This window comes from Python bivittatus, unplaced genomic scaffold (assembly GCF_059951505.1).
Source record: "Python bivittatus isolate LINGU-HERP-01145 unplaced genomic scaffold, Pbiv_v1 ctg000090_np1212, whole genome shotgun sequence".
NCBI lineage: Eukaryota > Metazoa > Chordata > Lepidosauria > Squamata > Pythonidae > Python > Python bivittatus.
The window spans coordinates 1,041,294-1,058,649 of record NW_028277046.1 but is presented as its reverse complement, the minus strand read 5'-3'; the positions used below and the strand labels follow the sequence as shown (position 1 = coordinate 1,058,649).

General features: G+C 46.5%; 1 protein-coding gene across 5 annotated transcripts in view; it reads left to right on the top strand.

The window, feature by feature from the left end:
* PRDM16 (PR/SET domain 16) overlaps positions 1-17,356 on the top strand; it is a 337,046-nt gene that overhangs the window by 305,084 nt on the left and 14,606 nt on the right. For 4 of the 5 annotated variants that reach the window (XM_088136702.1, XM_088136701.1, XM_088136704.1 and 1 more), the window contains 7 exons: positions 2,807-2,909; positions 7,252-7,450; positions 7,982-8,129; positions 8,709-8,862; positions 9,992-11,384; positions 14,446-14,533; positions 17,125-17,297. In XM_088136702.1, the coding sequence (XP_087992828.1) occupies positions 2,807-2,909; positions 7,252-7,450; positions 7,982-8,129; positions 8,709-8,862; positions 9,992-11,384; positions 14,446-14,533; positions 17,125-17,297 (2,258 nt within the window). The remainder of the gene's footprint in view (positions 1-2,806; positions 2,910-7,251; positions 7,451-7,981; positions 8,130-8,708; positions 8,863-9,991; positions 11,385-14,445; positions 14,534-17,124; positions 17,298-17,356) is intronic. The other variant, XM_088136703.1, reaches the window with a different exon arrangement.

Here is a 17,356-nt window from a genome sequence, read left to right as displayed (position 1 = left end):
TGAGTTCTTTGATCCACCAAGGAAAGATTTCTCCATCGGTTATGGAGAGGCCTTTTTCGTGGGCCGCGAAAAGACGCTTTTAAGAGATAGCCCTGAAGTTGCTACAGATGAAAAGAAGAGAAGAAAATACAAGGTTTATCGAAGTGGCTGGTCCTTTGGCATCCAAGTCAGTTTTAATTGGTACGCGCTGCCCCCTAGTGGGGGAACCCCAAAACGCAGGCCTTTCCAAAGAAATAAAAATGTATAATGTCACCAGTGATCGCTTTTAAAACTGTAAGTTCATGAGCCAGATTTTTCCATCTATTAAGTTAATATTTGACAGACTGTTTGGCTGTATTGGGGAAAGATGTGCCAGAATGTATTGGCTTGAAAGGAGAAAAAAAAAAAGTAAACAGAAATCAGGAAGAAACAATAACAGTTTTGTGCCCATAAGGGAAAAAAAAAGATAAATGGAATACTGTTCTTTCTGTCTGCTACAGGATGGTATGTATTATACCCTGAATGAATCATTCTTTAAAGTTAAGTATGTGCGTGGCAGCATTCAGACTCCACTGAACTCCACTGAAATTTGCCTAAAACCAGATTTGAGACCAATTCAAGCAGCGCCGCTGAAAAACTTCTGGTGAATTTTCACGGCCTGTCCGGAGAAGAGGAAGGGTGGAGTTCCGAGGATGAGTGCCGGCCATTCAGATATCTGACCTCCCAAGAGTGATGGGATTTGTAGTGGGGCAATTTGTGATGATTTCATGGTAGGCTTCTGTATGGGAAGTAGAAAGAAGGGGGCTTCTGGAGCATTTAAAGTTTAGGAAAAGGTTGACTAGATCTGGGCTAGTATTTCTCCACAAACTGGGGGGGGGGGGGGATTCAGAGGGCCTTCCCACACCATAGCAGCATTTTCTCTGAATATTCTCCACTGTTGTGTGTGTTTATATGTGAAGAGGTAGTTGGATAAAATACAAATAGAGTGGTTGCTACTGCAGGAAGGATAGAAGGACAAGAGGGAGGGAGGGGGAAGGAAGGAAGGAAGGAAGGAAGGAAGGAAGGAAGGAAGGAAGGAAGGAAGGAAGGAAGGAAGGAAGGAAGGAAGGAAGGAAGGAAGTAAGTTTGGTCTAGTGGTTAAGCACCAGGCTAGAAACCAGGACACGGTGAGTTCAAATCTTGCCTTAGGCAGGAAAGCCGGCTGGGTGACTTTGGGCCAATCCCTCTCTCTCAGCCGAACTCACCTTACAGGGTGGTTGTTGTGGGGAAAATAGGAAGAGAAAGGAGTGTTAGGTATGTTCGCCACCTTGAGTTATTTATAAAAATAATAAAGGCGGGATAAAAAAATCTAAAAAAAAGGGGGGGAGGGAGGGGGGGAGGGAGGAAAAAAAGCTATACAATTGTCACTGATTGGCAAACCCCTCCCTGGATGTATTTATTTCTACATTCATTTCTCCATGGAAATTCTATCTGTCTTTCCTCCAGCTGCAGAAGGCAGGGTTTCCTCTACCACAACCCTTTGAGGTATGCTGGCTTGAAAGAGAGTGACTGACCCAAAGACCCCTATTCCAGGTCCATAGATGAGTGAAGAATTGAACCTGGGACTCCCCAGTCTTTATCCCACACCTTAACTCTTACACCATATCTCAAATTGTGGGAGATGGTCTTTTTTTCCTGGAGGAGCTTCGTGACCCCCACCCCCATTGAATAAAATGGTGATGTTTGAAAAGGCCCTTTGCCCACAGCTCTAGGGAAGGCTAAAGCAAGTCCAGAATCCTTGGTCTTCTGGGGAAGGGGGCAAAATGTTTTCAGCACCACCACCACCAGCAGCTCCTACAAAAGGATAAAGAATAGCCAGGAAGCTCTCGAAATCAAGATTGGGGTGTGAAACCTGGTAGGTGACTCATAGTCCCAAGATACATTTCAGATCATTCATTTTAGCACCGAAGATAGCAATATAATTTGGGGACACAGGGTATGTTAAGGGGGGAAATGGAAGGCGCCTGCTTCCCAGAATCTTCCTGTTTCCAATTTTTTAACACAGCCCACATCCAGGCGGACCGTTTTGCTGCAAAATTCCAGCAGCCTGAACTTTAGGTGTTGTGGTTATAGTTTAACCCAACTCTAAAATCTCATTCTTTGGGGCATGCAAAGTGATTCTTGATATTGTCCTCAGGTGGTGCACGCTGTCTTAAATTCAATGTTTTTGACTGTTTACTACTCCTGCTTTTATTTTCGTCCTGTTTTCCATTGGGGGACATTGAAAGATGGGAATTTCAGCAACATTCTCTCGAAAGAAAGCGTGAAAGTGAATCCTTGGCACCAAACTGAATGAGAATGGGTCGGGGGAAAAATGTAGGGAAATTTTCTGCAGGGCATGAATACACATGGAGCTTGGGTTGAAATGGATGCAGAGGCGGGAAGCCCTTGTAGAAGTTCAAACTGACCAAGCTAATTGCCTTACCAAGGCTGGTAGACCTACAAAAATTCATCAGAAGGATGTTGAACTGGGGTATCTCAAGAAAATGTTACAACAGTCAGGAAATATTGAGAAGACCAGTGCATATATGGCCAGAGTACTCCTCGTTGAACACACCATATGTACAATGGTGGAACCTTCTCCAGAATGGACCTTCTCATGTGAGAACCTTCTGGGGTAAGAGGGACAATAATAAGTGATTGCTATCAACCACCACGATCAAGCTAAATAACCCACTTTTTCATTTCCAATAACGTTAACTGACACCCACATTCTTAATTTCTCTTCCCCACCCCCCTTTTCTCTCTCTCTCTTTCTCTCTTGTTCTCCCTTGTTGTCCATGTCTAGATTTATTATAAAGTTATTAAAGAGATAGAACCCGGAGAAGAGCTGCTGATGTATATGAAAGAAGGAAATTTCTCTGCTGGAAACCTGCCGCCTAGTTTGGAAGGTGAGATACGTTTCCTCTTTTTCCAAGATAGAGAAATGGAGGCGGTTTATTTTGTACCGTCGCATGGCCGGAAGGGGTCATCGGGGCCGGCTGAACCGTTAAACACTGGACCTGGTCTGCAATCACGAAGCAGAAACTCTGTCATCACAGCAACAGGTGGACGTTCTTCTAGTGTTGCTTCAGGCTTCTGATGTCCTCCTTGTCTTGTGATTGGGGCGTCCACGTTCGCCATTCTCAAATTGGGATTTTCCGTCTCTCCTGTAAGGTTGATGGTTTTCCATCTTCAGATGAACCGGGGTGGGGGGTTCCTGTGGAAAATGAAGCCAGAGTGGGAGGAAGGAAACGGAAGTGTAGCAAACGGGGGCCTACTTTTTCTGGGCTCCATAGGTGTGTGTTATTATTTAGATCCCAGAAAGAGACATTTGCAAAGCCACCAAATAAGAAAACCGAACATACTTTTCCAACAATGCTCGTTTTTTCCGTTCTGTCCTCCTGATCGCGTATCAAGCAGAGGCAGTGCTGCCTAATTGCTTCCCAAACATAACACCCTATCATCAGAACACATTTGACGGTTCAATACGTTGCCTTTCCTTACTTTTCTATCATTTTTTTGAAAAAAAAATCCCACTCGCCCTTAACAGGGCTTTCTCCCCTCGCCATGCCAGCGGAGTGCCAAATCGCATAAGAAAGGAAATGCTAAAAGGGACCATACAAAGATAATTATCTTTTCTTTTTTTTCACAATCGCTCTTTTCCTTCCCCAAACTGCAGCCAAATTCTGCAGGCCCCCTTATCGCTGCAGGAAATTTGAGCAGGGCACTTAAATTCCTTCGAGACATGGTTCTGGTAGATTAGCTTGTCGATGCCATATAATTGGCTTCCCCTTTGATCCCTTTGAAAGCTATTATGACCTTGTCCATTTCTTATTATATTTATTTTTGAAACTTCTTCTCTTTGGTGACTTTCTGCTATGTCCCAAGTATTCTTGGTGGAGCAGAAGACTGAGATCCAGAATGCCAAACTGATGCCTGTCCTGCAAAATCTCAAGTTTCCTTCTTCTTTGAAAGGGGCTTCTGTTTTTCTACTTCGTTCTCAGCAGGGACTTGAGAATTGCTTCTGGGTTTCGCTCTGTGATCTTGTGAACGGATTCAATCACTGGAGAGAGTGGAGGAGGCTATTGCTGCCGGCTCTTCCCATTTCCCCATCTGGAACAGTGCTCTCCCAATGTCTTCCTTTGGGTGGGAAGCCAGGGAGGCTGCAGATAGCTGGAGAGAGAACGGTTGTGTGTTTTTCCTTTGCAAATCTCCCCATCACTCACCAGCCTCCCTGGCTGCCCTTCCTTCCTACTCTGAAAATGTCTTATAGGCCAATTCCCTTGGGATTGAATGAAAGGGAGAGAAGCCAGGGAGGCTGCAGATGGCTGAAGAGAGGATGTTGTTCTGTGTTTCTGGTCCACATCTTCCCATCCCTCTCCAGCCTCCCTGGCTGCCTTTCCTTCCTATTCCAAAAATGTCTTATAGGCCAATTCCCTTGGGATTGAATGGAAGGCAGAGAAGCCAGGGAGGCCGCAGGTGGCTGGAGAAAAGATTGGTCAGTGAAAGGGAGAACATAATCACAGTCTCCTTGTTCACCTTGTCCCCAGATCAGTGCAAGGACACTTGGTTTTTCCCATGAGAATTTCACCAAAGTTCTCTTTTCCTGTTTCCTTTGGATGAAAACAAATGATCTCCCATCACATTTAGTAATGGGGGGGAAAAATCAGGATCATAGTCAGTGAGATCTGGTAGAGAGAAAAATGCAAAATCTTTTCTCGATGTAGTCCTCTGTGTAATCCAGATTTGACAGAGAACGGGAGCTGAAAATGAGATTTTCTCCCTACCTGTATTAGCCTGTGCTCCTGTTTAGCCTTGATATTTCCTCGCTGTGGATGGATGAAGACATGAATCTTGCTCCTTTAAGCTTTAAGCAGGGCACCTCATCTCCCAGTTTAATTTCTTACAGTTCCTCTGCATCAAATCATATGAGGCTCGAGGACGACCGAGATAGAGGTGAGGGTGAGAAAGAGAATAAAATAGAATCACTCTCATTACACAGGCTGGTTGAGTTGCAAAAAGGGCCAGTTCAGAAATGTCCTGAGGAAGGTAAATTTGGGGGAGAGCTCAGACTGGGCTTTGCAACATGTAAACTGGTGTTGGCAGAACTGAGGCAGACTGGATCCAGCAAGTTAAAGAAGTTGACAAACTTTATTTGGTTTAGAAATTATTATTATTATTATTCACCTTTAACAAGGCATAGCACAATTTAAAAAGCACTGTATTTACATCAGTCCAATAAAATCAGTCCACCACCGAACCCCCAAATCTCTCGACACTAACCCTAGTTTTACACACACACCCGGAAGCATGTTTACAGCTTTCACACAATGCCCTGTGGTACAACCCAGGGTGTACAGTTAAAATAAACTAGCCCTTAACCAAGGAAGGGTCAAGATTAACAAGAGCAGGGTGGGATAACCCGGCCCTGCGCTCGCCCACAAATCAAATAAAAAGATCTCTCAACGTCTTTGCCAAAGTTTTAGAAGTAGGCTGGAGAAATCTGAAGCTCCAGAACTGTTTTAAAGCAGAGGAGGTCAGAAGAGGCTTGAGAGTGTATATAAATAGAGCTTCATAAAGCTTCATATGTAAGCATTTGAACGTGCATCACAACACTCAGCCTGCCCTCTTACCAGCGCATTTCTTTGCAATTCCATCTGAGTATAATCCCCATGAAATGACTTTATTAGACACGTAAAGGAACACCACACCGACACCAGACACATATAGGAACCCATAAAAAAAAAGAAAGAAGTATTACACATCATTTGAACCTCAGAGCCTGCTTTTGAAGCAACCACTTTGGGGTTTCGGCAGGGCGATGTTTTCTCAAAGTTTGGAAGAGCGTTCCCACCTCGGTGAATTGTGGTCTTTGAAAGCCAGACCCGCTTCCTTCTGTCTGGGGACAGCCCACAGACCCCAAATGCGTGCCAGCCGAGATCGCTTATGGCGTGGAGCTTTAATTGCAAAACAAGCTTTAAGGACCAGAAGCTGGAGAGGGCAAAACACATAGAAAAGGAAAAACTTGGAGCTTGCAAAGACTCTGTTGCAAGCAGAAGGCGGGGGGGGGGGGGGGAATCCCAACTTTGTTCTGCTGGAAAATTTACAACGCTAAGCTAATTGTTTGGCTTGGCATTTGCATCAGGAGGCTGTCTTGTAAACTTAATAATAGCTGCCCTTCTTTTAATTTGTTTGACCTTGACTGGAATAATTTATTATGTGCATTAGAGGACACACACACACACACACACACACAAACATGGTTCCTTCCGCACAAGCTTTCTTTTAAAGCAAAGAATCGGACGGGCAGAATTTTGACATTGGAGTTGCCTCGCCAGCGTCCTCAGCACTCAGTGTCGCATTCAAAGAGCAGAGAACTCCTTTGAGCATAAATCCAACCCAAGACAAAACTCAAAGCAGTTTTCCTCCTTGGAAAGATATCATTATTTTCATGTCATGTTCGGATTTGAAAGAAATCTGCCAGAATAGGCACTGCTGTGGCCCGGGGAAACTCCATTTGTGCCTTCCCGTCAAAAATCTGCAGAAAGAGAAATTTATTTTGAGGGATCTGCTCTGAGAAAGTGCTTCGCAAGCGTGCATTTGAAAAAAGCATAGTTATGTCTTAAAAAAAAAAAAGAGAGAGAACTTACCCTAAGGAGATTTCCATTAAAAAGCCTGGGTCTAGGAAAATTTACATGGCAAAGAATAACACCAGAGAAATTTACATGAAAAAGCTGCCTGCACGAATTGTGCATTAAAACTTAGGTTCGTTGCGGGAAGCTGCAGGGGAGAAAATAGGGAATAAAAATGGGTGATTGCTCTTTAATGTGCTGTACGGCTCTTTTTCGGCTTCTGCGCGTGGATTAAAAAGGCAGGGGTTAACCCAGGGTGTCTCAAACTTGGCAACTTTAAGACGGGTGGACTTCAACTCCCAGAATTCCCCAGCCAGCTTTAAGATGTGTGGATTTCAACTCCCAGAATTCCCCGGCCAGGCTGGCTGGGGAATTCTGGGAGCTAAAGTCCACACGTCTTAAAGTTGCCAAGATTGAGACACCCTGGGTTAACACTAGATCTGCAAGATCTCTGCCCGAGAATCGCACCCACCAAAGTAAATGAGCGCTGGTTTCTGTCAACGTTTGGTAGTTTCCTATAGTTTTTCTTAACAAATATTTTTAGTAAATCGAGGCCTCGGGGAACTTCTGTCCTCCAGCATCACTGCCAATAATCACGGGGTTTCTGCTTTTTCCACAGAGGTTCACACATTCCGCTGCGAGGACTGTGACGAGCTCTTCCAGTCGAAGACAGAGATGAGGAGGCACAAGAAATATTCCTGCCATGCTGTCGGCTCTCTGTATGAGTCCCTGACCGAAGAGATCAAGCAGGAGGGAGCCGAGGATGAGCAAGTCCATGAGTGCAAAGACTGTGAGAGGATGTTTCCGAACAAGTACAGGTGATGGTGGTGACCCCAAAGCAATGCCATTGCCTAAATCAGTGTTTTTCAAACTTGGCAACTTTCAGATGTGGGGACTTCAATTCCCAAAATTCCCCAGCCAGCTTTAAGATGTGCAAACTTCAGCTCCCAGAATTCACCTGCTGGCTGGAGAATTCTGGGAGTTGAAGTCCACACATCTTAAAGTTGTCAAGGTTGAAAAACACTGGTCTAGATCTTTAGATCTGGAAGAATTGAAAATAAAAAGAGGTCTTTGTAGGGCCCTTCGGACCAAACAGGGAGGATACCAAGATGTCCCTTGTGCGCACTCACCAAACTGATCTTACGTTGAGTCGAATGAGGAGGGTCATTCTCATCAGTCTTCAGACCCAGGCAGGCTCAGGAGCGATCATCTTCCCCCCTTGAAGGTGGTCTTTCTCTGACCTCCTTGAGGACAGCTGGGCAACCCCCCCTGGTGTCCCGCAGTCGGGAGATCTGTTTCTAAAGTCCCCAGCCAGCCAACCCTCTCCCTCCCTTGCTTTTCTCCAACAGCTTGGAACAGCACATGATCATCCACACCGAAGAAAGGGAATACAAATGTGACCAGTGTCCCAAGGCTTTCAACTGGAAATCAAACTTGATCCGTCACCAGATGTCGCATGACAGTGGCAAGAGATTTGAGTGTGAAAACTGTGTGAAGGTATGGCCATCGGGGTTGGCGTGCCCTTGGTAAGGTTGCTGGTGGATTGGGCCAATGGCTGAAAGACCAGTAGACCCCCAGAAACTGCCCCAAGTTGTAAATGAACTGTACACTTTAATCTGACTGAAAAACGAAGTATTTACTGTATCGCAGGAGAACAACTACACGAACTATATTTAATTTTAGTAATCTTTAAGTGTAATTGGAATCTGTTGAGCTTTTTGACCTGTCTTTACTCCTTCAAAAGCCCAAGCTTGCCTGGGAAAAAAATGACAACCTCTCCCATTTTGCTGATCCTGCAGTCATCCTACAGCTCTGCAAAGCGTTGATCAAAAGATTGAATTTGAAGCTGATTCAGTTCACCCTCCGAATCGAAGCAACTCCCCAAGCAAATCGGAACGGTGAATGGAATCAGTCAACCACCCTGGATGCTGTCAAATCAAATCAATCAAATCAAATCAGATATGAACCTGTTTATGCACACACACACACACACACACACACACACACGATTCCCCTACAAGAAAATGGCATTTTGTCTTAATTTGGATCCTCAAGACGTTTTTGCCCTCTCCTTAGGTTTTCACGGACCCCAGCAACCTCCAAAGGCACATTCGTTCTCAGCACGTCGGCGCACGGGCGCATGCTTGTCCAGACTGCGGGAAGACCTTTGCCACTTCTTCTGGCCTCAAACAGCACAAACACATCCATAGCACTGTGAAGCCTTTCATATGTAAGTTGCCCCAGCCACTCCCTTCTCCCCCAGAAATTCCCTTAATATTCAGTGGAAAGGATGGAACCCAGGGAAGCTGCAGATGGCTGAAGAGAGGATGTTGTTGTGTTATTCTGTCCCACATCTTCCCATCTCTCCCCAGCCTCCCTGGCTGCTCTTCTCTCCTGATCTGAAAAATAAATTCTCTTAGGTTGAGTGGAAGGGAGAGAAGCCAGGGAAGCTGCAGATGGCTGAAGACAGGATGTTGTGTTTTTCTGTTCCACATCTTCCCATCTCTCTCCAGCCTCTCTGGCTGCTCTTCCTGCTCTGAAAAAGTCCCATCAGAGAAATTCTCATGGATTGAATGGAAGGGGGAAGCCAGGGAGGCTGCAGATGGCTGGAGAGAGGGTTGTTGGTTTTGTCCCACATCTTCCTGTCTCTTTCCAGCCTCCCTGGCTACCCTTCCTGATCTGAAAAAAAATCCCATTGGAGAAATTCTCATGGACTGAATGGATGTAGGAGAAGTCAGGGAGGCTGCAGATGGCTGGAGAGAGGATAGTTGTGTTTTTCTCTTTGTTCCACATCTTCTTATCACTCTCCAGCCTCCCTGGCTGCCCTTCCTTCCTGATCTGAAAAAGCCCCTTGCAACTGAATGGAAGTGGGGAAGCTAAGGAGGCTGCTGATGGCTGGAGAGAGGATTGTAGAGTGAAAGATACTCACAAAGATTCACATACTTCCCTTGGATAACCTGGCATTACAGAACTGCAAAACTCCACGCTCCACCCTGGAGAATTTCTCTGAAATGCTCATCTCTTTGAAAGAAACTTGGAAAGCAAATTCTCTTTCGTCAAATCCAATGAGCACCATTAGGAACAAAACACAGGAGAAACGCTTCTGCTCCACACTACTCCTTTCTAATAAATTCCAAGTGCTTTTGTTCGTGTTGTCATGTCGTCCACATCTCCCTGGCCCCACTTCTCCAAGGCAGCTGTTTTGCTCAGCTTGGCGGTTTGAAAGCCATTCCAGTTCCTCTCTTTTTTCTCCCCCATTCATATACTGAGAATCCCAGCTTTCTTTCCTGTGTGCAACCAGTTCTTTCATATTAATTTCATACTGGGTTTCGGTCTTTTGGTTTCTGTTGATGCTTTAGGCGAGGTCTGCCACAAATCCTACACGCAGTTCTCCAACCTCTGCAGACACAAGCGCATGCATGCCGACTGCCGGACCCAGATCAAGTGCAAGGACTGTGGCCAGATGTTCAGCACCACCTCCTCGCTCAACAAACACCGGCGCTTCTGCGAGGGCAAGAACCATTACAACCCCGGGGGCCTTTTCGCACCAGGTTTGCCTCTCACGCCCAGTTCCGTGATGGACAAGTCCAAAACATCACCGAACCTCAATCATGCCGGACTCGGCTTTAGTGATTACTTCCCCTCCCGGCCACACCCAGGAGGACTTCCGTTCTCACCTGCTCCCCCAGCGTTCCCAGCTCTTGCTCCTGGATTCCCAGGTATTTTCCCTCCTTCGTTGTACCCCAGACCCCCTCTCTTACCTCCCACGCCCCTGCTCAAGACCCCCGTCAACCACACGCAAGAGGCCAAACTCCCCAGCCCTCTGGGTCACTCTCCACTCCCTCTGATGTCCGCCGTTAGCAACAGCAGCCACTCGGCGCCTGGGGAGGAGAGATTTAACAGCACCAATCTGGGGAACTCCTACTTGGAAAAGCTCAAAGCCAGGACTAGCGACCTGTCGGACGCAAGTGACTTTGAGGATGTCAACACAACTACGGGCACCGATTTGGAGACCACCACCGGGACGGGGTCGGACTTGGAGAGCGACGCTGAGAGTGACCGGGACAAAGTGAAGGAGAAAAACAAACCGGGGGAGAACAAGCCGGATTTCGGCAGCAGCTCAGTGCCCACGAGTTCTGCCAACAACATGGGCGACCTCCCCGTCTTCTACTCCCAGCATTCTTTCTTCCCTCCTCCCGAGGATCAGCTGCTGCCGATGGTGGGGGCCGCTAACGACTCCATAAAGGCCATCGCTTCCATTGCAGAAAAATACTTTGGGCCCGGTTTCATGGGCATGCAAGAGAAAAAAATGGGGACTCTCCCATATCATTCCATGTTTCCATTCCAGTTCCTTCCCAACTTCTCCCACTCAGTCTACCCTTTCACGGACCGGACCCTCAACCACAGTTTGCTGGTCAAAGCTGAACCAAAGTCACCCAGGGACCTGCACAAAATTGGTGGCGCCTGCTCGGAGTCTCCCTTCGACCTTACCACCAAGCCAAAAGAAGTCAAACCAGCACAAGCCCTGCCCCCTCGTCCCGCTGGCGAGGAACAGCCTCTGGATCTCAGCATCAGCAGCCGCATCCGGGCCAGTCATAACGGGAGTCGGGATCCCCGGAAGAACCACATCTATGGTGAGAGGAAGCTGGTGGCCAGCGACGGGGTCCCCAAGATGTCTCAAGCTCAGATGCTTCCACAGCCTTCCTTGCATTACGCTAAGCCCTCTCCTTTCTTCATGGACCCCATATACAGGTATTAACATTCTCAGCCTTGATGGTGTGTTGTAGAAGCACATCTATTTTGGTGGGAGGTGTGTCACTAGTTTCTTTACAGCACTCCAAGTGTTTTGTTTTTTCCACCTGCTGGTCCAAAGATCTCTCTTTAATTTTAAAATTATTATATCCAAATATGTTTAAGAAAGTAAGATTTTGGTCGAACCCGGTGTCCTTAAAGGCTCTGCTCTGATGTCTTTCTCATCTCCTGGCTGCTCAGCTCATGAGTTGACTGCAAGGACCTTCAAATCCTGTGGTCTCCTCACAAGGAACAGCCATCTGGGGTGCAGGTGGGCGATCTCTCAGTCTCTCCTTCTTTGGAGCCCTGGACATGTCACCTGGCCAGTGCAATGCCATCTCCGCTCCCTCGGAGATGTCTTAGTTCGCTGTAGTCCTCACCCAGAAGTAGACACACCCAGACACATAGAATGGGAAGGCCGGACATAAGAGAAGAGATTGGGGGGCTATCAAATGTAGAAGCACAGGTAGTGATAATTCCCTACAGGTAGCAGCCATTCACAAATCGAATCTTCCTGACATCCTGGTTTTGAGGAGCAGATTAACCAATGTTCGTTGGGGTCCCAGAATATGCTCAACTAGGACAATGTACAGTAAAGACTGAGGAGTTGCCTTCATACAATCTGCTGAGATTGGCTACTGTTAACTCCCTGTTTGCATACCCCAAGCCACTTGATTAATTCATCATTCAAGGGTATTGTACAAACCCCAGAAAGGGGGTCCATTCAGCAAACAGAGTAAGTTGTCCCAATGCAGCTCTGATGTGATAGGAATCACAATGTGAATCCAATAATTTTCTCTCTCATCACTCCCTCCTGATTAGGGTGAATATATCTATATCATCTATCTCTCAGAGGCAGTGTGCTGGGGAACAGAAGAGAGGCCACTCTTGGTGTCAGGCCCCCACCCTTGTTCAGCAAGGGTAGCAATCCCCTTGTATTTTGGAGCTCTTGACCATGTACAATTCTCTATTTTGTTGGAGAAGCTTCAAGAAAGCAGCATCTGTGGTCTGCAGGCAAGAGAAATCAATGTGATGTGGGGAATGGATACAACCATAAGGTCAAGGAACAGTTTGCTTGGGTTAATCTTGGGTTAAACTTTCTTTGCCCTCTGGAGGAAAACAGGGATGGATGGAGGGATGAAGGGATGAAGGGAGGATAGATGGATGGATGGAGAAATGAATGGAGGATGGAGAGATGGAGAAATAAATGGATGGATGGATGGATGGATGGATGGATGGATGGATGGCAGACACCCATTTTCTCAGAATCTCTTGTGAGGTCTCAATGTTTACAATTTATGTAAAAAAAAAAAAAAAAAATCCAGAAGCCACCGTTAAGGGAAAGCCCTCCCAAGGGGTGTTATGCATCAGAATGCACAGCTGGCAAGACCTCAAATTTCAATTCCATATAGTCTGTAAGGTCTGACTCCATCGCTCCATTTGCTCTATTAGCCATGTTCTTCCAGGAATTCCAGGTAAAGCAGGAACGCAGGAGGGGCAGCTGTTTGAAAGCAATTCCCATCATCCCCGGCAATTGCCCACACAGGCCAGGGCTGATAGGAATACAAACCCTGTGGGGTTCCCCACTGTTCTGCTGGAGATGTGACCCAACACTCTGGCAATGCAGACTCTTTTGTGGGAGATGGAAGAGGTTGCAGCTCCTCGATGTCTCACCTGGAAACCAGGCAGGAGTAACAAAGGTTGGAGATGGCTTTTCCAGTTAAAATAAGATGGTGCTGGGAAAATGCGCAGGGCTTGGAGACAGAGGGGAAGAGAGCAAAGGAGAGAGAGGCTCTGTGAGTCATTGCAGACCCAAAGGGGCTTCAATCTTCGACTCAAATTAGCAAATGTAGAACCACCAAGTAGGGTGAGGACCATGTATTATCATCTCACTTGGCTTTTCCTTCCAAACTGGTCCTAAAGTACACCTTTTTGTTCTTGTCTTCTTTGGTCACATCCCTTCTCTGGCTAGCAAGAACGCTGCATCCTCATTAGCTGAGTTTTTCTTGGTGACAGGGGTAGGTGCCCTCATGGCTTCTTTTTCAATGAATTATTTATTTTTTCTGTGCACTACCTATTTCGCCAAACCTTTGGATGTCTTCTTCTTGTTTCTGAAGGGCTTCATGGCTGTTGGTACTCCTCACCCACATTTTCAGTCAAAGGAACTGTTGCTGCACCAAAACATTTTCAAAGAGATTCAGGCCACTCATATTCTTAAACTTACAATTATTAGCATGATCAGTACTAACATTTTCCACATTTTCTCCAATTGTAGCTGAGGGCTGCAGTGGTCCATGCCAGCATCTTTCATGAATCCTTCCATATTAGCTTTTTTGAGATTTGTCTCTCTAACCGTATCAGAGTTTAGCTCCTGGGCAGAATGTTGACTGAGCCTGCCTAAGTATGCATGCTTATAAGGAATAATTGTAACTCCCCCCCCGCAACACATCTACCCAGTTGCCCTTAACCTTTCTTATTTATTGAAAGAACACAGCTTCTGAAGAAACAGCAGCTTCTTACTGTCCATGGAAGATGAAGCTAGGCCAGATATCACCATTCTCCTTATGGTCTTCCAAATTCTCATCATGGCTGGGGAATCCAGAGAAAAGAAGACCTCACTTTCTGGAATATGACCTAGTTGACCCAAGAATGTCTGATCTTCATGCAGGATGGCCCTCTCGATATGTGAGAGGGCTGTTCCTCAAATAATTACCTGGGATACTATGCTTAAACAGGAACATGCAGTGGCATTTTGCAAAAAAACCCACCCAACTGAGATCATCCCTGCCAGTGTAGCTAATGTCTTTCTGGCCTTGAATGATAGCTTGTGTTTCCTCAAGGGAAATACTAGACCAGAGAAGCCTGGTTTTTTTGGCGCGTTGCTCTCCTTATCCAAATGTAATCTTACTGACCTGACAAACTGATGCAAAAAGACTCCTTTTTAAAAACTATACAGTGTTCCTCAAGGGGAGATTCTGTGTTTTCTTCTGTGAGGTATGTAACCCTCTGTGTTGTTGTCCAGCAGGGTGGAGAAGCGGAAGGTGGCTGACTCAGTTGGAGCACTAAAGGAGAAATATCTGAGGCCTTCACCACTGCTTTTCCATCCCCAGGTAAGAGCAAAAAACCAGTGGTGTTCCAGCAGCTTTCCATGTCCACAATCTAGTTACTGAATTAGCCAGTTTTCTGATGTTGTGCAATCTGTTGAACCACAAGCTGATCAAATGCCCTTAGATCCACACAAGACTTTAAGCCTCCCCCCAAAAGATAGCCAAACTAACCAAGTTGCATGAAGGCAGCCACCAAGTCTTGATCAAAAGTGGTTGTGTGAAGAGAAGCTCACTCTTCTGCTCAGAGTTTGAGTAGGATCACCCTGGGGACAAGGTAGTCTATCAGATGAAGTTCATGAAGCCAATATTCAGGACCTTGGAGAGCTCCACATTGCAGCAAGTTGCTCCCTAAAGTTCCAGAGACTCTTATGTACCATAGATTGGTCTATCACCGGGGAGAGGAGGCACACACGGCTGGTTCTTAGGCTTCAAATGTCTCAGATTCTAGCCAACCAGCTCTGATGCAGGCCGAGAATGAGTTTGCTCACTGTGCTAAGCCACGATTTAACTAACAAAGTCACAACCCATGGATTGTTACAGTTGAATTCACATGAGGCTCAAAGCATTAAACAAGTGTTCTTGGGCCCTTAATCTGGCCAGCTTCTTCTCCCTAGCTCTGATCAGAAAATTGAGGGGTGTGGCTTTGGGAAGTAGATTGGAATGAAACTGTGGAGGAATTTTATGCAATTTTATGCGTTCACTGAGCCCACTCTGGGGGAACTTTGGCCGTCTGGACCTCCTACATGCAGATGACAGTTCCAGACTCCTTTGCTGTCCTACCAAAGCTTCACGAGCTCTTGCCCATGCAGAAGAGGGTCATCCGACTGACCCGGAGTCTGGAGCCATGCTTGGTGGAAAAGTTACAACGGTTGGAGCACCTTCGCTTTTCGAAAGAAAGCAAGGAAGGGGGAAATGATATAAGGCTTGGAGGAAATCTCTCACTTTCCAAAGAATGGAACAGGGGGCAGAAACTTCCTTTGTTGGAAGAGGGCTGCTGGATGCTCTGCCAGGGCGACTTTCACTGTGCCCCTTGGTGACAGCACCTCCCGAGTGTCAGTTCTAGGCCAGAGATCCGGCCCAAATCTTTTGCATCTATCTCAGTTGCATTTCTGTCAGCGTTCCCAAGGGTTTTGTTTCCAGAGTAGCCGCATTGTTCCCTCGCTGGCGCATTTCCCACTCGGCAGAGAGGCCATTCTGACATCTTTTGTGACTGGCTGGGGCCAAGCTGCTTTCACGGCTAAACTTAGTTCCTTCATTGTTTTCCCTGGCCTGGAAAGTTTGGTTAATAACTTCCCTCCATTTTCCTTTTCAATGGGCTCTACAATGAGATCAGGCTGGCCAGGAAGATCCTGTGTTTGTGTAGGTCAAAATAGTGGAAATAGCTCCAAAAGGAGCTGATAATTCTCCAAGCAAGTCTGCGGAGAGAGATATCAACACCGAGCTTGGACTGGGGTGGGTGAAGATAAAAATCACCCCAACGCCATGTTGACAGGGAGAGCTGGCTGTTAAGTGAGAGCCCCGTAACAACATCCTCATCTCCTCCTCCTCCTCCTCCTCCTCCTCCTCCTCCTCCTCCTCCTCCTCCTCTCCTCCTCCTCATTATTATTATTCCCAGATTACAACGATAGTTCTCTATCTGCACATCGGAGATTGTACATTGCGTGCTCAACAAGTTTAAGAAAAGTCCAGTGTTTCCCACATGGCATCTTGTGGGAAGGATGTCACGTGCGCCAATAACGTTTGTGTTTGCAGGATCCATCTTTCCTTTTCATTTGAAACTGCCAATGTGCAAATCTGGCTTATAATATCATTTGTGGGCCTCTGACTTAGCATATCGGCTACTGCCGTTTGGAAGACCTGTTCGCTAGTGCGGCGTATTGATTTCTCCTGTTTCTTTTTAAAATGCCTCTCTGGGCCCCGAGACCAGGTTTTCCTGGGTACAGTGAAAAGCCACCTAATTGTGGCTTATGAGTGAACAAGCCATGGCTTGGCAGAATGGGAGAACATCACGGTTTAAATGAAGGTTCAAAAGCATGGCAAGAGACCTCTGCAAAGTTTAGCTCCAGCCCCTTAGCAATGCTCCTTGTCAAAAGTTATAATTTTGGCAAAGTTGCTTCTGCAACCAAAGAGGTGGCCTGGGGAGACTGGGGCCTCTCCTTCAGGCTGGATGATCATCAGAATAGGGGCTGGACTGGATGATTTCGAAAGTCTCTCCCACATGCTTCTGTGAAACTGCGTGTGATTCCCTTCAAGCCCTTTTTTGCCCCCAAATGTCCAGATCTTGCCACCAAAATGTAGCAGGTCGGTGTACATTTTCCAGAAGAAAAAAAACAAAAGTGGGCGAGCTATTTTACTTATCTTTTTTTTTTTTAATTAAAAAAAGGTGCCTTAAGTACAACACCCACAAGGTCAGGAAAGCAGGAAGACTGACAGGGGACAATCAAGGTGGCAGAGTTGAGTTGGAAAGGCATGTGGCTGGTTGAAAAGAAGTGGGTTGGGGGCGGATGTCCCCCCCAACCACCCAAAGATTGCCCTGCCTTACAAAACTTCCCCAAAGGCTGATTTTGTTTCTCTTTTCTCCCTTTTGGCATTAGATGTCAGCAATAGAAACCATGACGGAGAAACTGGAGAGTTTTGCTGCCATGAAGACGGACGCCGGGGGGGCTTCCTTGCCACCCCTCCCTCACCATCCTTTCAACTTCCGGTCGCCCCCCCCAACCTTATCGGATCCCATTTTGCGCAAGGGCAAAGAACGTTACACCTGCAGGTAAAAAGGGGGGCAGGTGCCAGCCCATAACAGGGACAGACATTGGGGGCAAGGCTGAA